General features: G+C 51.9%; 6 protein-coding genes across 6 annotated transcripts; 4 read left to right on the top strand and 2 right to left on the bottom strand.

Annotated features, from left to right (window-relative positions):
• Window positions 1–490: 490 nt before the first annotated feature.
• Window positions 491–3,704, top strand: PV07_03694 (uncharacterized protein). The gene has a single exon (XM_016390438.1). It carries the CDS (start codon window positions 816–818, stop codon window positions 3,606–3,608), a length of 2,793 nt encoding a protein of 930 aa, XP_016252340.1. The 5' UTR covers window positions 491–815; the 3' UTR covers window positions 3,609–3,704.
• Window positions 3,457–4,691, bottom strand: PV07_03693 (60S ribosomal protein L35; the record flags this gene model as incomplete). The annotated part of the gene is made up of 3 exons (XM_016390437.1): window positions 3,457–4,194; window positions 4,318–4,463; window positions 4,521–4,691. 3 exons carry the CDS (start codon window positions 4,689–4,691, stop codon window positions 3,960–3,962), a joined length of 552 nt encoding a protein of 183 aa, XP_016252339.1. The 3' UTR covers window positions 3,457–3,959.
• A 47-nt stretch (window positions 4,692–4,738) lies between these two features.
• Window positions 4,739–6,522, top strand: PV07_03692 (uncharacterized protein). The gene is made up of 3 exons (XM_016390436.1): window positions 4,739–4,954; window positions 5,011–5,124; window positions 5,189–6,522. The coding sequence occupies exons 1-3, from the start codon at window positions 4,895–4,897 to the stop codon at window positions 5,690–5,692; spliced, it is 678 nt and encodes a 225-aa protein (XP_016252338.1). The 5' UTR covers window positions 4,739–4,894; the 3' UTR covers window positions 5,693–6,522.
• A 2,463-nt stretch (window positions 6,523–8,985) lies between these two features.
• PV07_03691 (uncharacterized protein) lies at window positions 8,986–11,726 on the bottom strand. The gene is made up of 2 exons (XM_016390435.1): window positions 9,814–11,726; window positions 8,986–9,762 (listed from the first exon to the last, which is right to left on the bottom strand). Exon 1 carries the CDS (start codon window positions 11,636–11,638, stop codon window positions 10,478–10,480), a length of 1,161 nt encoding a protein of 386 aa, XP_016252337.1. The 5' UTR covers window positions 11,639–11,726; the 3' UTR covers window positions 8,986–9,762; window positions 9,814–10,477.
• A 277-nt stretch (window positions 11,727–12,003) lies between these two features.
• PV07_03690 (uncharacterized protein) lies at window positions 12,004–14,346 on the top strand. The gene is made up of 4 exons (XM_016390434.1): window positions 12,004–12,482; window positions 12,535–12,710; window positions 12,759–13,787; window positions 13,867–14,346. The coding sequence occupies exons 1-4, from the start codon at window positions 12,023–12,025 to the stop codon at window positions 14,302–14,304; spliced, it is 2,103 nt and encodes a 700-aa protein (XP_016252336.1). The 5' UTR covers window positions 12,004–12,022; the 3' UTR covers window positions 14,305–14,346.
• A 272-nt stretch (window positions 14,347–14,618) lies between these two features.
• On the top strand, window positions 14,619–17,675 carry PV07_03689 (uncharacterized protein). Its single transcript, XM_016390433.1, has 3 exons — window positions 14,619–14,851; window positions 14,911–15,491; window positions 15,553–17,675. The coding sequence occupies exons 2-3, from the start codon at window positions 14,936–14,938 to the stop codon at window positions 17,298–17,300; spliced, it is 2,304 nt and encodes a 767-aa protein (XP_016252335.1). The 5' UTR covers window positions 14,619–14,851; window positions 14,911–14,935; the 3' UTR covers window positions 17,301–17,675.
• Window positions 17,676–20,756: the final 3,081 nt, after the last annotated feature.

Here is a 20,756-nt window from a genome sequence, read left to right as displayed (position 1 = left end):
GGCTTCTGGGGGGGGGGGGGCCGATCAGTGCCTGACAGATTTGCTGTGGGTGCGAGTTGTGCTTAAACCAGTGAGCAGAGAGCATCCCCGATTGTCAAAAGACGGCATTTTCACTACCTCATTGCACAGCTCCAAGAGTCTCGAGATCTGGTTCAGTGCTGCCTGGGCAACAATGGGCAGGAAACGCTTTACTTTGTGACTGGTGCCTGTTTGCATTCACTACGGAGTACCTATTCACTGTTGGTATGCTGGCGTATCAGACTGAAAACAACCCATCAACAATGTCTACCAGCCGCCGTTGAGAGAGGTCCAAACGGTCCCTGTTACCGCGGCTACCGCCCAGAGGGGACCCTAGAAGGCCCCTGTGGCTTGTGGCTGGTGGGCTCCTGCGGCTCCTGCGGCTCCTGTGGCTTGCCCCCAAACGATGCCCTCGTGCCTCCCCCCTGGTACCGCCCAGTGTCGTAGATTTCTCCATTGCTGCTGCTTTTTCCCACCATTGGCACTTCCCACTCACTATGTGCGCCGCAGACGCCAGGAGACCGGTTTCAGCCTTTCGCGTGGGAAAAAGACCCTCGCCTTCAACTCACCTCACTCGGCACAAGATCTCAGTTCAGCTCTTTTGAATCTTCTGAATTGTGTCTAATCGGGGTAACCAGACCTGACGCTCTAAGCCAGGTGTGCTTCAGTTCGTCCTCCAATCTCTGGCTCGCCAAAGAGGCGGTGACCTCTTCTGGCCAGACAATTACTTGTCAATGGAGGAGCGATGAAATGAATATGCGCAAGTGTATATCAATATCACAAAGTTGTTGAGCCAGATGGATCAAGATCAGCCAGACGATTTTGCGTCTGAATCTTTCTTCGACCAGAATTCGTTGCAGCAGCAAATTCAACAAATCGATGCGACCGCCGATCTCAACGCTATCTCAAATGTTGTCCTCCCTCCAAACCCAGCTGTCATCGACAAGCTCTCCCGCCGATGGTATTGTGGGTGTCTGGAGCGTATAGCATGGTCGAGACATGGCCACCTTGCCAGCATATCCGATGACGGGTCCACCGTATATCTGGAATGCATTCGTTACAACTACGAGACGAAATCCTGGGGTCTCCACGAAAGGCACTCCTTAACTACCCTCTTCGAAGACGCCACCAGCCTGGCTTGGAGTCCAAATGGAGGTGAACTTGCCGTGGTCGATGTCAAGGGACGGATATGGATTTATCACAACTCTCTCCTCGCCGTCAATCGGTTAATTCTTGCTCGCCAAGGTGCTCTGGACGAGGGCAATGAGTATTCCCAGCCGGTTGGAATGGCATGGCTAAATCAGGATCGACAAGAAAGACCAAGAAATGTCGTTATCAATGCATTCAAAGGTGACGCCCGGTGGCAGCACGCCAATGCAAGGGCCAAACCACTCGGTCCCTATTGGCACCGGGCCGTTGCAATCGTTCACCGCAATGGCCTCTTCACACTTTGCTTCCAAAGGGCAGATGGCCAGTATTCCAAGGTCACCATGCAGCTGTCTCCGCCAGACGATATTCTTTACAGTCACGCCAGCTTCGCCCCGACCGTCGAAGGAAAGATGTTGATCACTCTGCACTCCTTCAAAAAGGTCATCTCGGTCTACTTCCTCTCTATAGATTGGAATGAAGTCAAGCAGGCCATTGAAGGTTTGCCAGTCTTGACTCTCGAATCTATTTCAAGCAATGTCTCGTCGCAGCCCTCTGGCTCTCCTACTCTTCCTGACACCTACGACCCCGATTCATGGTTACTTAGCCATCTAGAAGTTGTGCGCACTTCGGACGTCGAGAAAGCGGTGCAGATTCCACCCACGATTCTCGCGGTCTCTTCTGGTGTCAATAGAACAGTCAACATACCAGACTCGGGCTTTCTAGTGTCGAGCATGATCAAGAGGTGGTCGGTTACTCCTGTTGAACAGAAGTTGCACCCACTTTTTGATGCCCTGCCATCGACAGGCCTTGGGGCAACAACGCCAAAGCCCTCCTATACCCTTCAGAGGCAACCAGACAAAGAGGAACAGGTCATCACGACGATCCACCATGTGGATGGTGTCCAAGCGCTTGTGGTCACAACTCAGGAAAATCGCACTGACTTCTTAAGCTCAGAGGACTTATCGCCTATGTCATACACCGCGTTAGTGCAGGAGACTACATCTATGTCTCAATCTGGATTTGCATTTCCTTACGCTCAGGTTATTCTCACGCCGGCTTTCTCCCCAAATGCGTGTGTGAGGGCAGACCTAACACCGGACGGAAAAACACAACTTATGGCCATGGAATACCAGTTAGGACAGCCTCAGTCTCTGCAGCCGCTAGATCCAAATGTTGATGTGGCCATTGCGTCCTTGAATCTCACCTTCGCACGAGCATGCTGGTCGAATGCTACCATCGACGACATCCTGATGTGCGTCTCCCAGTCCATTCCGACCGAACTCATCCCCACAGTGATTTCAACCGTCTATCGCACGCTCTTTCGCGACAATGACTTTGTAAATGAAAAGACTGAAGGCTCGGAACTCGAAAAATTTATCCACAAGACGGTGATAGGAAGAGTTCTGTCTTACCACGCAAGTCTCGCGGCGAACTGTTCTCAACTCCCCTCTATCGCCTCCACTGATCGGAGACATGGCTGTTGGTCACTCAGCGCACAGTGGGCTTGGTTGGTGAACAACATCCGACAGACGGCAACTCTACTTTTCATGGCCATGAGGGATGTGCAGAATATTCAACTCGTCATGAGTCAAGACTTGACGGATCTGCTCTGCGCCAATCTGCGGTGGGGTTTGTCGCTTATGAGATTTATCATTAGCACGATTCTGGAAGTCGGCGATCGGGAGACGAACCCTGAGATGTTTGATGAGAAAGACCCCGGCAGAGCGGGTGACTCTCTGGGCGATGGCAGCCAGGGCCTGGTCGCGCTGCTGCTGAATTGTCACCCTTCGCGCATCTTTCTAATCGCATTCGTAAGAGCTGTCAGGGCGTATGCGAAGAACACGGAACCAAAATCCAATCACCACTTCCAGGTCCTGCAATGCATTCAACAGCAGACGTCGGGGAAAGGTCTGTCTTTTCAAGCCATGGAGGCACTCCTCGAATACAGATGGTCCGCGGTCGGTGACGTGGACAGGGACATGGCCGCCACAGCTGTACGCCAGCTCGAGATGATGGCTACGGGGATTGTGCATGAATCGTACCAAGGCACGATCAAGGTGCTGCTTAACACGCTATTCAACAGCGCCCAGGGACTTCGAGCCAAGATGTTGATCGATCGAGTCAAGCTGTTCGTTGACCATGTCGATCTAGAATACATCTTCTTGAATAACGACATCCTAGGCCGGCGGGACAGTGATGGAGATCCCGGTAAGAAAGAGCTCGTCTACGATGTGCACCGAAAGAGACCGATCCTAAAGGGCGTAGCAGAGCCCAACGGGTCAGCGCAACTGATGATCAGGAAATGCTTGAGATGTGGGAGCTATAGTGAGGACGTCAATGTGCCACCTAAGGAGTGGCCTCGGCAGGTTGCTATGCTACTCATGAGATGTGTATGCGATGGAAGTTGGGTGCTAAAGCCTTGGGATTCGGTTCACAAATGAAGCGCAAAAGTTTGCAGTGCAAACTTTTGAAGAGTTGCGCGGCCCGACGTGCTCGGTCGGACACCAATGACGCCGTATCGAAGTGCTTTGTAACCGTCTTCAATAAACATTGGGTTCGTGTTTTCTCATTGTCCTCGCGGCGCCGCATGACACAGGCCATACCTGCCATTTTGTTGTGTCTTACATCCATAGACTGCTGAAGATGAAGCTCATGACCTCGAGCTTAGAAACTTCCTCCCCTTCGCAAAATCTTCGCACCACAAACCACCATCACTTACTTCCCAAGCGATTTACTTCCCCGGTGGTCATTTTCAACCCAGCGCTTGGACGCACTCTCCTCTTGCCGACGCCTTACTCCGCCTTGACAGCATACTTCCTTACAGGGAAGTGTGTCTGTTTCTTCTTCTGCTTCTCTGTGACCCGGCTGGCATCCTTTTTCGACAGCTGACGACGAATGGCGCGGGTGAGCTTTGGTCGCAGATCGAGGGGCAGGTACTTCTTCTTCGCGTAGAACAGACGGAGTTGGTGGCGCTGGTTTGCGTTGATGACGGTCAGGACGCGGGCGATGGATTTGCGGAGGTCATGTCTGTAGCCCAAATAATCAGTATTCAGTCACTTCTCGCCCAACGCACTTGTGGGTTTCGAGATCGAGGGATGATATTTGTGTTTTTTCCCATCGGTGGTTTCTTTTTTTTTTTGGGAGGCATACATTCTTGTCAATTTTGATGAAGCACCGCCGGCGATCTTCTGCACGCGCAATTGACCCAGCTCGGTCTTGAGCTCATCGAGTTGTTTCTTCAGGTCGTCCTTGGACTTGCCCCAGAGCTGGCCGGGTTTGACTTTGGCGTTGGTCGACTGTGTCATGTCTTGTCAGCATATATGTGGCTTGAGGTAGACGAATGCGGTGCATACCATCTTGGCTAGTAAGTGAAATTGTCGATGTCGAGGTTCGTGAGGAGCGTTTGTGGATTTGATGTCGTTGTCGGGTCGCAGGCTGGGAAAATTGTTGTGTGCAAGCCCCGATCTCTGCCAAGATTTATTCATCACGTGACTGGGATGCGGCAAGTCCCGCTCACGCCCCATGCTTCCGCGCGCTGCGTGGTCAGGACAAGGTGGGAACTTCGAGCGCCGACTCTCCTGCATCAACAAGGTCAACTTGTCCATTCACGTCCAAAAGTGTCCTCAACGAACAACATAGGACCATGAGTTCAGTGATGTATCCACGATTATAGTGGAAGAGCAAAACCAAGCGTTGTTCGCCATCCCTTCCGTAACCCACGACTGCAATGGCCACCGCCACGGGATGGGCACAACTACGTCAACAGATCAGGACGCTGGAAAGCCAGGTATGTTGGCTCTATTGCTTTAGGAGACTTACAATGAGGCTGAATGAAGCCGGTAGACTGAAGCTCTGTTTCACACCTATTCACAATATACCTCCACCCCCAATCTCCCTCCCAAACCGTCAGACGATGAACAGAGGAACGAAGCGGAAATACAGGAGCTGCTGGAAAAGGTGGGAGCCGGTGACCGATCACTGCGGTTGCAGAATATCCATTCTAATGGTCTAGCACATATAGCGTGAAGGATTGGTCTCGCAACTCGCGCGCCTACTCGACTCCGAAAGTGCCCTGAGCACGTCCAGCTTGAAGCAGAACAATCTCTCTCGGCACCGCGAAGTCCTCAGCGAACACCGCCAGGAACTCCGTCGCCTAAAGGGCTCCATTTCGGAAGCCCGTGACCGGCAACATCTTCTCGCGAACGTGCGCTCCGACATCGACGCATTTCGATCCTCCAACCCAGCCGAGGCCGAGGCCGAGTACATGCTACAAGAAAGGACGCGATTGGACCAAAGCCATAATGTCATTGACGGAGTGCTGTCCCAAGCATACGCTATCAATGAGAGCTTCGGTATCCAGAGAGAGACTCTAGCAAGCATCAATCGACGCATTACTAGCGCCGCTGCCCAAATCCCAGGCGTGAACGGGTTGATCCAGAGGATAGGGTCAAAAAGGCGGAGGGATGGAATCATTCTCGGGAGCTTCATCGCCTTTTGTTTCCTGATGCTGCTCTATTTCAGCTAATACCGCATAATGGAGACGGTACCACGGCAAGCAGTATTGGAGGTTATGCATTCAATGGCAGCAACCTCATTCGGATCTCGGGGCTCCATCACACATACTCACACTTCACCAATAATTCCCTGCAATTGACATTGACGCCAGAGGGTCGTCAGAGCCTCCACCTCCAGAGTAGCCCAACCTCTGAGGATATCGTTTCAAAAGATGCATCAGGGGCTAAGATTTGTGGTGGACTGAATGAAAGATGCAACAGGTCGGGCGTCGAGCGTGGAAAGCAGCTGAAGACCGGTTTTTTTTTTTGCATACACACGAAAACGAAGCGCAAACATCCCCCGGGACAGTGTGATTCTTGCTAGGGTTCCAGATTTGAGAAGAAGGCGTCCAACGTCGGTTGTGCACCTCCCAAAACCGGTTCCATCCCACGGCAGAACCCAGGTTTCAGGACTCTGCTACATCTGCGCTGACATTACAAAGCCGCATCTGGTTTGATCATGCTATTAAAGCTGAGAGGAATTCGGCGGAGGTGATTTTCATCTTTTGCTTGTAACATCATTGTCATGAAGCTGGTCGGCGAGCATAGCTAGTGACACAATTTGCAAAGGTGTCTTAAGGTCATCGGGCGCCTGGGACAGGGGTTGGGGATTCTGGTTTCGTCGCACGGTGCTTCAGGCTGTTTGACATGACCACGCAACACAGCATCATATGTCTGTCTACTGCCTGAGGCTCTTGAGTCGCAAGATCTAGTTTGCCTGTATCATATACGGCATGCATATATTAAGGCTGTAATGCAAGACCTTTTTCTGAGCTAGGCACCAGCGGGAGGCCACACAGAGGCTGTCTGAAGTAGCCGTTGCAGATGAGTGGTCCGAGTGTGGATGAAGCCCAATCGGCAAATCTCTACCACTCGCATGATGTTCCCCCAATTTGGGGGGGGGATTCTCTCTCACCCTGACATTCTCAGCCTTGGCCTTTATGGAGCCTTGTCAAACACACTTTGATCGGATAACACGGCCACCAAGGGGCCCCTTCGCCCAGCATGTCGCAAACTGCTCTGGAAGGGCACCCAAATCGGCCACCCACATCGACTTTTCGTTTTGAGGTCTGCTTTTATTTGTCCAATCTTCTCGAGCTTGCCTTTGCGACCTGTGATCGTCCCCCGGATACGACGCTGGAAGTTTGGAAAGGGGAGGGAACAGGAGACCCTTTGCTCAGAAATCCACCCCCCTTGGCCTTTTGGCTTGTTGGTGCAAAATTTCAGCTTGGATCACACAACCAAGCCTTGGGCTTTTCTTGTCTTGCGTCTTCCCCCTCCCTAAGCCCGCCCGTTTCCGTCCAACAGGCCTCTGGATAACAACAATGATGACGAGGGTTTCCCCTTCTCGATCTCGGTGGGATTTCCGTTCGGATAGGTAGGGTGGGAACCTGCCTCTCCTCACGTGAGGTCACTCCCGTTCATCAAAATGCCCCAAAGGAGCGGGAAGACGCAAAGTGGACGAGCATGGGTATTGCGGAAAGCTGGAACGGGCGACGGACGACGCGCGTCCGTGGTGCATCACCCAGTGTCAGGTTTCTAATGCCCATGTTGGGCCATCATCAAAGAGAGGTTTGCAATTCTTTCACCAGGGCACTATTATTCATGACGTTCCCACCCCGGGAGAGACATTGTGATTTACTTCGGACGGCTATCGGCTCGCAGCCCTCGCTCCTGTTTCGCTTATTCCGGCCACTTCCCGCGCGAATGAGGATACAACTGCACCCCTCTATACGAGGCCATGGATGCTAGATCGAGCGGCGTGGTTCTTTTTCCCCCCCTCTCCTTCCCGCCCTGTAATCATCCTGGGGAGGCACAGTGCGCGACGGAGGGCGGCTTTTCCCATGCTCGATCATGATGTGACCCGTTGAGCCCATGTATTTTTGACATGGCATACACAGTCTGACGAGGAAGGGGATCTGTCTTATATCTACTCCGAGATACCGGTCATTGTAAAGACATGTACTCTGTTGTTATACACAGTGATTGCCCCTCTCCTTATTGAGCGAGATCAGCCATATTTGATCTGGTTAGGGACCTCGTCGTTGTCTCGAGAGTAGGTCAGACCGTGCCAATCTGTTCTTCCAGAGGCCTTCCATGTAACGAGCACGTGCGGATTTTCATACTTCGCATCGCGACACTTGGACTCGCTGGGGGCTCACTTGTTGTCCCACATGGAAACGACCTTCCGAACGCCGTCTGGAAAATAAGGTTCGGGGTCGCTTTGTGAAAGAAGCCGTCGGGGAAAGAAAGATCAAAGTACAGCTCTCGTGAGATAATATGGCTTATACCTCTATTGGGACCCTGGGCTCCAGAAGGAACATATTGGCAGACGTCAGGGTATACCAGGGGGTTAAACATTCCGGCTGAACTGGGGACCCTGGAGACAGACCAAGCAGAGCGAGTAGAGACTCGAAGAAGAAGAAGAAGGAGGGTAAAGAGGGGGACAAGAACAAATAATGAAAGAAATTTCCCGTCAAGCTTTTCTGGATTATGTACACTCGTCGTAGGAATGACCTACACCCGCTCTTCCCCCTCCGGGAGACCGACACTCTCTCTCTGTCTGTCTCGAGGGACAACTTTTTCCACAATGTAACTGATTGGCAGTGGCATTAGCCGCGCACATACAGAGAGAGAGAGACACACACACACACACACACCACACACCCAGACCAACCCCAAGCTTGTCCCTTTCACTGGAGGGAGGGAGCTGAGGCAAAAATCCCGCTCTCCCGGTTTCCCGCCTCTGGCCTGCACCGTGTTCTGCTGGCGTGCGTCGTCGGGTCGCTTGGTCCTCATTCCCCCTTGTCCCGCTCAATGAGACCTTCTGTACCTACGTACTTGACCACCGAGTCCTGGACTAAGGCCCATGTTCCTGCAATGCAATGCACCAACCTTAACGTCCCTGCAGCCCGGGGCGATGATGGTTGAGGGAATCCTCCTGGGTGAGTCGTGGTGAGGAAGTTAAGGAAGCCGTCCTCAACCAACCCCAGGCTACCCAGGTACTTACCAGGGCTTCCTGTATGTTGCGCAATTGTGATGCGCTCTATTGTGTGTGTGTGTGTGTAGGTATGTATGCTGGCTGGAGATGGCATCATGATTCCCGCAGATAGAAGGAGAGGAAGGGGAGTAGACCAATAGTATTAGTTGTGTATGTACGTTTGCTCATCAAAACTTCTTGCCCGTTCTACCTCGTACATGGTATTGGGGACAAGCAGAATTAAAACAAGGCGAGGAGGCGAACCACGAATGGATTGGATTCTAGCTACGCTCCTCTAAGGGCAGTTTTTTTTTCTTTTCTCTCTCAATCTCTTTGCCTTTTGGATCTGTGCCCTTCCCCTTCCCTTTTCTTTTCCCTTCTGTTGTCGCCAAACCCGTCATTGACCCTTGTAGGAGTGGACTAGATTTGGCGATTGGCTACCTCTCTACAACAAAAATTCATCCACCTTCCCCGAGTCGGACGGGCGACTTTCTACCATCTCTCTCAGAATATCCCTTCCCTGGCCCTCGTCAATCTATTCATACCTTTTCTATTCCCTCCCCACCCATCTTGGCCCTGGAAATAAACGACTATCCTGCCAATCCTGCAAGACTAGAACACTCCTTGTTCGCCTGGCCGCAAAGCATCCCAATCCCCACCATATCCTGCTTGTCTCGACTTTGCGACTTTGCGCCGACACCTTGATATCACGGTATATTGATTTCTCTGTCTGTCCGCCTCTTTGTTAGGATACTCCAGGCGGAATTGCACAGACCTTCTCCATTGAGTAGCCTGTGCCGGGTCCACCGCCAGCGTCATAACAAAGGGAACAGAACAAGAAGGAACGACACCAGAACGGTTGTGTTTGTGGCCGCAAACGTCTGTGCCAGGACCCGCCACCGGAATTCTGCATTTGGATTCGTGTTGCTGTCTCCGAAGAACAACGGGCATGGGCATGGGCATACGCCAAAACCTGTGAGACAGAGTCAAAGCGAGAGGCCTGTCCGAACGGCGACAGCAAACTATCGCCTTCAAGGATATGGAATATCAATCTCCCCAGTTCTTCTCAGCAGAAGAGTCAGTCTCAGAATCGGCATTAGACTGGAAACGCACTTTTCAGACCCCCAACGACAACACTGAGCAAAACCATCTGTTGCAAGCAGATATCGAAGGCACTGGACCATAGTTGCCACAGTCCTTGTCAGCGCTCACCGGAATCTGCCTGACAAGCTCACTCTGGCAATCGACCTTTCGCCATTCTTCCAATCTTCTCACACTCTTCGCCCCGCAAAAAGTACCGAACATATCTTTAGCCATCACCCATATCACTCTCCCCAAAACTCCATTTCCGGACGGCCATCGGATGACATGTGCATATACTACACCTACCACTTTAGCTGCTGTCCCGGCACAGCCAGACCAGCACCGTATTATGTTCACTCATTGTGCGACAAAGCCTCAAGCCCCAAGAAATTCCCTCTGGGCGCTGGCGGTGTCAAACTGATGGATCTGAAGAAATGCAAAGTTCAGCATGAGATCCTCGACGGGGCGGAGGCAGATCAGCCGTGTCCGAAGTGTGGGTAAGTTTCACTCCTGTGAGCCTCTGTACAAGGGTTATACAAAAGGCGGGCGTTCCACGGCAAGATGCAATTGCTGATTCTCCCGCATGCGATCTAGGACGAGGCCTGAAAATTGTGAGCAATAACGCGTGTCTTGGGTAAATGTTGGTGATAGCATCAGGCAGCTTTTCCTTTGGCGGTCGCTTTTGGTGTTGGAATCATGTTGTGATAGTTGCGGATATCGCATTGCCCTTGTTCATGGTAGCTTTCGACCTGTCGATCTCGGGCGTTGGTACTTTTGATTGTGGAGTAGCGGACCTTGGGCGAGTTGAAATGGTTTGGGAGGATGTTTGTCCCAGATTTTGTTCTTCTTGAAGCAGTCTCCGAACTGCTGCATTCAGATTTTCCACCTCACCTTCCCATGCATGACCACTCCCTGCCCACCGAATTTTGCAGCTGGAGTCCACGAGATATACATAGCCGACCTGAGAATTGAGTAGACCAATCGCGTCGCGCACCTCATCATTGAGTCCGCGACGAATATCGCGAGGCAACTTGATCATAAAGTACTTGTTCCACCGCTCCTCTGGTATGGTCTTTCTCAGACGTCCGCTGAACATCTTCACGAGCAGAGCACGGACCCAGTCGCCTTGGAGATTGATATCCACCCGCTGCAAGCGGCCATTGCTTTCCTCGATCATTTTGCTCAGTTCCGGATTATTTTTGGCGCTGACGAAGGTGTCAACTTGTTCTTCCGCCCAATGACCAGACTGCATCGCTATGACAGAGATCTTGCCCATGAGCACCGGAGTGGTGTCTCGTCCACCTTGGGGCCCATCACCATCGGCGGCTAGAGTTCGGCCCCAGATATTGGGAAAATAAAGAGCCCTTTCGCGTTTGAATAGACGAGGATTCGAGACAAAACTCTTTCCCTTAAAATGATCAACTCGCCGCCATTCTTGGAAATATGGTCGGAAGAACGTCCGCAAGTAAACCCGCCGGCGCTCGAGAGCCTTCTCATAGCTTGTGAATTCTTCGTGTCTTTCACGGAGGGTGCGATTGTCAACAGGACTATTTTGACCGGGTCGTGGGGGATGTTCGAGACCGAGCGGGCGGGCAAGGACCGAGGGGGTGAATTTCTCGCCGGTCACTCCTCGTGGGATTGGAATCCTCGAGATGGCAGAGAGATTTTCGGGGTTTCGGTCCAGACCGACATGGAGGGGAATTGTAGGCTTCTTGATATCGACCCGGGCTTTCTCTGTCGGAGGCGAATTCGAGGTTGAGGCTCTGCGAGACAAATTCTGAAGTCGGAAAGGGCAGCGGCTGTGAGGGCGGGTTGTAAGGGAGATGAAAAGACTGAGGACGTCTCGACGACTCATGCTGCGAAGTACCGGTAATCAACCTCTAACTCCCTATTGATCACTCCTGCGCTATTCCTTGTACATTTGAGAATGGACCTATACCTGCAAGTCGGTATTGAGCTTCAACTCAACTGCAGCTCTCTACAAAAAGATGGCTTGGCATCATGTGACAGCGCGTCACTATCGTGTCCGTCCGTGAATGGGTACAAGAACAAAGGGACAACGGCTCGTCCCACTTCACCCCGCCTTGATTCACCACTGCGTCCGTTGTCACGGCTTTGATTGTGAAGTGACGTTCTCGTCACTTCCTGCGCTGCATCCGGTCATGTATATAGATATAAATATAAACATAACCCGCGTTGACGACCGACACATCCATGCCGCTGTCGACATATATCAAAGATGTTGTCCTCCGAGGAGAAGAAAGAAAAAGATCAATTCTTCAAAGATTTGTATCACTTGGATAGTCTTGACGATGGAGAAAGCGAAGCTGGACCGATTTTGTTAGGGCAGCCCCCCAAACGATCTCCCCCCGAGCACAGTGCCAGAACACCTAAAATCGATCCAAGCATGAAAATGATTGATATGGACAGACGCCAAGAGAAGAGGAAGTTGTCACAAACAGCTCCACAACCGGAGCCAAAATCAGAACTGCAACCGCCTCGCCCTAGGGCATCGTCTTCTGCACCGATTCCCACCAAGAAGAAGAAACCTCCTCGGGCAAAAAGAAACGTGACAGACCTTTCGAACATAGAGGCAAGAATGAATGGATCAGGGCTTCCCAGATTGAAACCCCTACCAAAGCGGGTCAAGATGGGGAGCATCCCTCCTGATCGACAGATTTTCAAGGGCCTCGTTTTCTGTATGTTCAAATATCCCATGGGTCCCCTTCAGCTGGCTAATGTGTCGGACAGTTTTCGTTCCCAACAATGACGATGACCCTGGAACCCGCATTCGAATTCATCAATCTATCCAATACGGCGCTCGGTGGGCACATGAGTTCTTTGAAGAGGTCACACATATCATCGTCACTCAGGACGACCTCGATATGATAGGAGCAGCCAAATCTTTCCCTTCCAAGCAAATACCGGTTCGTGACCCCATTATTTCATGATTGCAATGCTAACAATGTCCTCAGGTGGGACCGGTTTTTTTGCGCCAGAGGTGGCTCTTTGAATGCTGGAGATCCGGATTTCTTGTCGAAACGCATTGGAATCGCTTCCAGGTAACAGGCTCAGACACCATGACAGAGACAAGTCATCGGCTTGTTCCACATGCCATTGACAATAGAGCAATCTCTCATAGCTCAGGAGTTGATAGGTCGCTTCCGACTGCCAATGAGGCGAGGTTTAGCAACAACCTCCAGGGAAGGCCTAGGTCTAAGGTCAAGGACTTAAAGCCGAAACCAAGCGAGAAAATCGACGAGGATGCACTTGAAATTGCCATAAGGGATGTCCAAAATGGCGCTGGTCAGCAATTAATCATTGACTCTGATGAGGAGTCTGGGAGTGACGATGGGCCTGAATCCCGACTTCCGACGGACAACGAAAATGCCCCAAAGAAGGTCGGCACTTTTCTGTGCATGGAAAGCCATGATGAGAGAACGCGTATCGAGAATCCGAATGCCGAAACCATGGAGAAGCTACAAGAAATGGCAACCTCCTATGATCAAACAGGGGATCAATGGCGAACCAGGGCTTTTCGGCAAGCCATAGGAAAACTTCGAAGGCAGGATCAAATGATTCGAACGTCTCATCAAGCTCGTGCGGTCGGCATCGGCGAGAGCATTGCAGCTCAGATCGAGGAGATCGTCTCTACCGGCAAATATCGAAGGCTTGAGTACGCTCAGAATGACCCAAGAAATCAGATAATCAAACTCTTCATGGGAGTGTATGGCGCCGGCGAGACAACTGCGAAGACATGGATCGCGCAAGGATATCGATCCCTAGAAGATGTCTATCAGAAAGCTGAGTTGACTGCAAATCAGCGAGTGGGGATCGAGCACTATAGTGACTTCCAGCAGAGGATCCCTCGGAGCGAGGTCGAGCAACACGCCGCCATCGTGAAGAAAGCACTCAAGGCTGCAGACCCAAACTTTCAGTTGATCATTGGAGGCTCTTACAGACGAGGCAGCAAGGACTCAGGGGACATTGACTGCATCATCTTCGTAAGTACTCTTTTCCCATATCATTTTGTGCTTCAGAAGGAGACTTCGTAAGTGCAGGTGAGTCTGACAAGTATCACAGATGCCCGAGGCTGGTATTGGCCATATCCGCACCCTGATGCTGGACACTGTTATTCCTGGGTTGATGGCTCAAGGGTTTTTGAAAGTGGCACTTGCTGGGGGGCATTCTTCGAGTGATGACTCGTCAAAGTGGCATGGGGCATCCGCCTTGCCCGGATGCAACGTTTGGCGCCGGATCGACTTCCTCTTTGTGCCTTGGACGGAGCTTGGAGCAGCGTTGATCTATTTCACGGGGAACGACCTATTCAATCGGAGCATCAGGTTCCTGGCAGGTCGCAAGCAGATGAGACTGAATCAGCACGGGTTGTTCAAAGACGTCATGAGGGGACGGGGGCGACAACGAGTTAATGATGGGACTTTGCTCGAAGGGCATGACGAAAGGCGGATATTTGAGATTCTTGAAGTCCCGTACCGGCCACCCGAGGAACGGAACGTGTGAATGGTACAGCTTCAGAGACAGAATGATCATGGCAGGTTCTTATCCATTGTGATTGCCTCTCCACATATTGTAAACGGACTGCTGTCGTCAAAAGAGTGGAGAGACTCAGCAAGGAACAACATGGCACGTGCATGGTCGGCCCTCAAAAAGTCTGTGGCTTCGGAACTCGGAAAAATGCGCCCTTCAGCTTGGCGCGGGAGTAGCCGACTGCCAATAGCCGTCAGGGCTAAATCCCTCACCGCCCTGCGTTTCGCATCACCGCCTTAAGGGTCGCAATATTCTGCCAACATTTTTGTTATTCTCCTCAGACTCGTCAACTTTGTAAACACTGTCGAAACACCTTCATCACTGTCGCCGTCATTGTTGTGTGTGAACGTCCTTTACTTGTCCCAGTTCGCGTCTCCAGTGAGGCAGTGAGCTGGGTCTGGCATTGATAAATACCGCCTTGTCTTCCCCGGTTTTGCACGACATCATTGTCCACTGCTCGACCAACCCCGTCGTCCGTTTTCTGCCCACCCGCGGAGACACTCATCCATCGACCAATCTCGTGAGTCGATCTTGATACCCCGCGACATCAAACAAGCGGAGCACACTGACTATTTTCAGGCAAGGGTTGGCAGCATTCTCGATCATGGGACGCCGTCCTAACCCGCTGATGGCGGAGTTCTTTGAACGCGGTGCTAAGATTGGTGACTCCTCGAACCGTTATGAACAGACCTGCCGACGATGTGGAGAGCACTTCCCGCGAGGCCGGAGTGAGGCTATGGTCACTCATCTGACCAAAAAATGCCCGGCCGTGTCTAATGCTGAGCGCACCAAAATCATCTTGCGTTTGCACGATCTGTCCCTCCCAGATGTCCATCCATACATCGACCCTACGTTTAATCCAGAGAGAGCCGAGAATGATGAAAGAGCAGCGGAGCAAGACGAGAGCGATAACAGCGCTAGATTGCCCTATGGTCAGAGCAGACAGAATTTTGACGGCTTGAATGTTCTCGCTGAGGCTTCCCGTCGTGTTGGTGGTAATGCACGAGGCAATCCTGGTTCTACCTCTGGGGATCTAGATGGACATCACAACCAGATCTCTCAGCCACAAGATGAGGACGCAGCGCTTGATCCTCAGCTTCAGGCAGGCACCTTTGCCCACCCTCTGTTGCATGATGATGGTGCAGATGTTCAAGACAATGGTTTGTCTATCTTTGATTTTTACACTCTTCCAGAAAGCAGACACTAATCCACTCTGCTTAGCCTTCCCAACTAGTTCGCCTGAAAGCCTTCCACCACTCTACCACTATATGGGTCATCTACCTGCAGCTCCCCCAGGTCATCTAGCTGGCCTGCCTCTTGTTAGCACCCATCCTCAGGATCTTTCAACAATTGCGGCTACCGCACATGCGACAATCGACGATGATTCTGTCATGGCCACGGACCTGGACATGTCAGATGACGTCCCTTCCGCACTTCTTGGTGAGCTTCATGAGAATGGCTTTGCTTCGCAGGGTCGACAGTCATATTCTTGGCCAGCAATGCTCGGGACCCAGCCGATGGAGCCGCTGACCACCCCCGCTGCCACGCAGCCTGTTCATTCACCAGAACTGGCGTCGATTTCTTCAAGGGCAACAGATAGTCCAGCCTCACGAAATGAGGAGTCTACGAGCCAACATCTCAGACCGATTGCAATGAATCCGAATAGACAACCGGCTCAGCTCTTTGACAATACAGATTCAAACTCACAATCGCCGAGGCCGAAGGTCCGTGGCAGGTTTGCACCCGACCGCCGTAAGGAAGTGCGCGAGCTTCGCAAAGTCGGCGCGTGCATGCGATGCCGCATGCTCAAGAAGACCTGCTCTCAGGAGACACCGTGTCAAACCTGTGCTGCTGTTGAAAGTCCTCGCCTGTGGAAGCATTCCTGCGTACGTACGAGACTTAGCGAAGCCTTTCCACTCTACTTTCTTGGACTACATGGAGTTCTGGCCTATCTCGAAGTCAACACCTTGAAGACCCGAGTCTCTTTTACGCTTTTTCCAGGAAAGGTCGAAGGCTTCCATTTCCCGGACCAGAAGATCGCTCTGAAGGGACTTCGAGGCGAGCAGATAACAGAGCCGGCTCCCGCAAGAGACGACGCCGCTGGTGCTAGCAATCAACACCCTTTAGACAAGGAAGTTATTGTCGTTGCAGACCTTGACACGGACAATATCCTCCCGAAGGTTGAACGATATCTTCAGGCAATTTCGCCAAAAGTCGTGGACCAGGAACCATCTCGCGCAATACGGGCAAGTCTCCAGATTGCCCAGAGGATCAAGGATCGACAACAAAATGGCATGACCGCTGACAAGCCGGATAATCTCGTCTCAGACGTCATCGAATTATGGACAGCAACGTCAATCATCACCGATGATAAGCTGAAACCCTTATTTGCGACGGAGACTGAGCTTGAAGATGGACAAACTTTGGTTAATGAGACGACAATGGGCGCGTCTTACCGCGTGTTGACCCTGCAACTTCGAGCGGTGGTCGAAAAGCGCGCCGGCATTGTGTGCAGAAGTATCATGAACCACTTCGAACAGAGGGTCTTGTCTCGCCATAAGAGCAACAACTTCGAAACATTCTTGATTGCGTTCGTCTTGCTCAACTGTGTGGAGCGCATGTGCTGGCTGTACCGGCGTTGGGATTATTGGCGCAGTAAAGGCGTTCACTGGCCCCTGGACCAAAAACCAGCATTCTATGCAGAAAAGGCTGAGACCTTTGCGCAGATGGTTCAGATGCTCATCAACATGCGACAACTGGAGCCCAAGATTACGGTGGACTCCGACTCAGACGCGCTTGTTCCTTTCAACCCTGATGATACCGCTCTTGCTGAATGGCTCTCAGCCGCTGGAATCACTACGGCCCTCGCAGCGCAACTTGGACTTGCCATGTTCGACCCCGAAGATAGCAGATCTCTTGATGGAACTTTGGCTGCGCGCTTAACGCAGTACCAAGGTTTTATGGGTTGACAGATGTCGAAGGCCTACTTGTACCAACTGAGGTATCGAGTTTCATAATGGGCGTTGGGAGTGCGATTGGTCGAATTGTATCAACATCGGAGCAATTGGCGGTGTGGATTGGCATTGGTGAAACATGGGACTTGGTGACTTTGTTGCACATGAGAGCAAGATGCTACGAGTCCGCAACGAATGTGAACCCAGTCACAGATGGAATTTGTCATGATTATGCGAAAAAGAGCTGAGATACCCCACGTGTGCATTGTTGAAAAGAAAAGTCCCTGGAAGGTCCCCCAAAAAAATGTACAGAGTCAAAGATAGAGAGGCACATGTTTGCAGGATGAAGCCCAAGCCCCCCCCCCCAAAATGTACAGAGTCAAAGATAGAACTGAAGCCCAGCACCAATTCCTTGTCAAGGATGAATAGCTGAAAGGCTTGACAGGAACAATTCAAATTGAAATTGAAGAATGGGAGATTGATTCAGTGCCACTCATCACACAGAATTGAAGGAGACCCTCTGCGCTCTCTCCATAACTTGGAACCTTCTTGCTGAGATGCCTCGATCACTTGGTTCACCAATTTCTCCGTGTCAACCAGGTGCCAGTCGCTGAAACAGCCTTCAATAATGATGAGTCTGATTGAACACATGAAACAGACCGCAAGAGCCAGGGTCCAGAGTCGGGTATTGCGGAATATCCCTGCCGTCGTTCGCCTGCCTCCTTGTCCTCCTTGACCTGCGACGACCAAGTAATCCTTGTTTGGCCTCGGTGCCACGAACCTCAAAGCTGGGAACGCCCAACCCTGGAACCAATCGGCGTTGAGACAGAAAGATTGAACGTTGTCTATGAATACGGATCAGAACCAAGGTGTGAAGCACAAAAGACAAGAGGCGAGGTTGGAAAAGTGATACAAGGCAAATATTGAGGCGTGGCAACAGGATGGATGAGGTTCTCTGAAGAAACCACTCGCCGACAGACACGTTGGACAGCAGACGGGCACACAACCTTCGAGGGGGCCGATCTTGCATGGGCAAATGCACGTCAATCAAACGACTAGCAGCAAGGTGGCCGCTGCAAGTGCGGCTCGCATCGTCTCTTCCGCGGCGTCACCTCGCCGATGAGGCCCAGTTCCTCCCGCCCTTGTTGTAGAGGGTGTCGAAGGGGTCACACCTAAGATCCAGCATGGCGCAGTTCTAGCTAACTGGGGTCTCGGCCACCCCCGTCTTGACATCCAATCTCAACATCAGGTCCGTGTGTCAAGGCTATGAATATGCGACGAGAAGACAACCCAGGCTCGACCGTGCAAGCGTGCAGCCGTCACAGCATGTCTGCCTCAAACACGGAACGGTGGCTAAAAGCAAGCAATGAAACCAGTCTAGGCCATACTGATGGTGGGATGGTGTTTTCTGCCCAATTGCTCTTTCCAGCCCTTGGTGCCAGGCAAACCAGGGTAAATAAGGGTGAAGACTCTGGGAACAACGCACAGCGCCGATCGGACTCGCTTGTTGTACGAGTAGCTGCTGAAGGCCACACCACCACGATCAATACCACACGCATGTGCAAGCCTGGAGCGGGCCGAAGAGCGTCCCCCAGACACCGTTGATCTTGGGCGATTCCGAGGCCACTAGGGCTTGCCAGATCAACGATTACAGGGAGCTTCGACCAGACCCAGCTGCACGTTCGAAAACCAATCGCTAAATGGTGCGGCACAGACTTATTCATGCCTGGAAAGGCCATAACCACCACTACAGTTTTGTTCTCTCCATTGTGGTGTTTCTTGAGGTCGAACTAGAGTATCCGACATCTAATCATCCACAGTCCGCAGACCCTCCGCCATCTCTGGGATTCATGCCTTCGGCCATTCGTGGTATCCGTCTCCGTTAGCGTAAGAGGTCGTTCAGATATCAGGTTGGTCTGCAAATTCCCCCCACTACACGAGGCTACTCCAAGGACTGTATTCGACTAGTCTGCCTGCTCCGCTCATGTTTTCTATGTCGCCCTCGAAGGGGAGTAATCATCGATGTCTACAGAATCAGATTACCTGGAGCGCTTTGAGGCGAGCGAGTCGTGAGTTCGCATCTCGTACCAATCCCGATGCTCACACCGCCTGTCAGAAGGTTTTTGGCACATCCACCACTACCGTCACGAGGAGGAAGTATCAAGAATAGGTCGGCAGTCTTATCTCAGAGATGCGCAAAAAGAGGTCTTGCCTGGCTACTACTGTTAAACGCAATTTTTTCCCGATTACCTTCTAGCAGCGAGCTAAGGGATCCGAGTAAGAAGTTTCCACTTGCGATGGAAGACCCATTCCTGGTCTTGTCAAGAATCTCAGCCGTCTCTGCAAGGTGTCGGTTCATTTTGCCGCCGACAAAGTGTCGAATCAGGAAGTCTTGCATGATCCAAACTTATGTCGAGGTTTTGCAGAATGCGGTAGGCAACTTTCTCTTGACGATGTCCCTGGTTAGCCTGGTTAGCCTCATTGGGAAGGGGATACTTCTGCAATCGAGTCACATCTACCGACGGCCCAGGTGAGCCCTTGTCAGATGTATGTAAGGCCAAGGGCGAAGGGCCCAATGACCGGGCAGGAATTCGAGGAGAACGTCACAACGCTCGGGCCACCAGGCGCTTTGAATGATTCTGTCAGAGTTCAGCTGAGCTTCGAGGCACCGTGGCAGTTGCCTCAGACATGACAAATTTCGCGCTTGTCTCGGTGAAGGCGGCCTCTCGAGAGCATGATTCGTCAGAGAGAGGCAGCAGAGCAGGTAAGAGACCCAGAGAGTCTAGTCTAGTCCATGAGAAGACCAGTGTTCGCGAAAACGAGGCCAGGGAGAGGACAAGGAGACAACGTGAATCGGAGATACTCCACGGCTAGATCTTCGAACAGATGCCAACTACAAGCTCGGAGACTTGAACGGATGATGGAATAAAGGCCAGAGTAAGCACAAGTACGGCGGAGATGCCAGTCTGCTTGGGACGCCGGTCCTTCTCGGCTCGACAGTATTATGTCCATGCTCTTTCCTGTCCCAAAAAGAATGAGTGAAATATCAGACCTGAAGCAAAAGTCTGCTGGGCCGAGGGGTATTGGCCAGTCAGAATGGCAGCAGGATGGATTCCTGAACGAGGACTGCTTCCGTGGACCATCCGCTGGTGGGCTTACACAGTACTTGGTACGGAAGAGTCACTCAAGGACGTAGGTGTGTTTGGTGGCTTGGATGAGAAGCCGCCCTAGCCAGGGAAGTTCGCGTGGAGGCGTTGCACGAAGAGGAGGGGCGTGTGGAGATGGCGACAGGGGAGTGGGTGCGAAGTCGAGGAGCTGAGTGGCTCGAGGATGGTCATGGGAATCTTGAAGCGGTTGGCCAATGGCATCAGCTGACAGATGGTTGAAAGGTCACTCGTCGACGCGATGGCGGCCACAAATCAAGAAAGTCTCGAGTCCGAGGGCTGAAGCTTTGCGCTCTTTGGGAATCGA

This window comes from Cladophialophora immunda (genome assembly GCF_000835495.1).
Source record: "Cladophialophora immunda strain CBS 83496 unplaced genomic scaffold supercont1.2, whole genome shotgun sequence".
NCBI classification, from domain to species: Eukaryota; Fungi; Ascomycota; class Eurotiomycetes; order Chaetothyriales; family Herpotrichiellaceae; genus Cladophialophora; species Cladophialophora immunda.
This window is presented reverse-complemented; position numbering and strand designations above follow the sequence as displayed.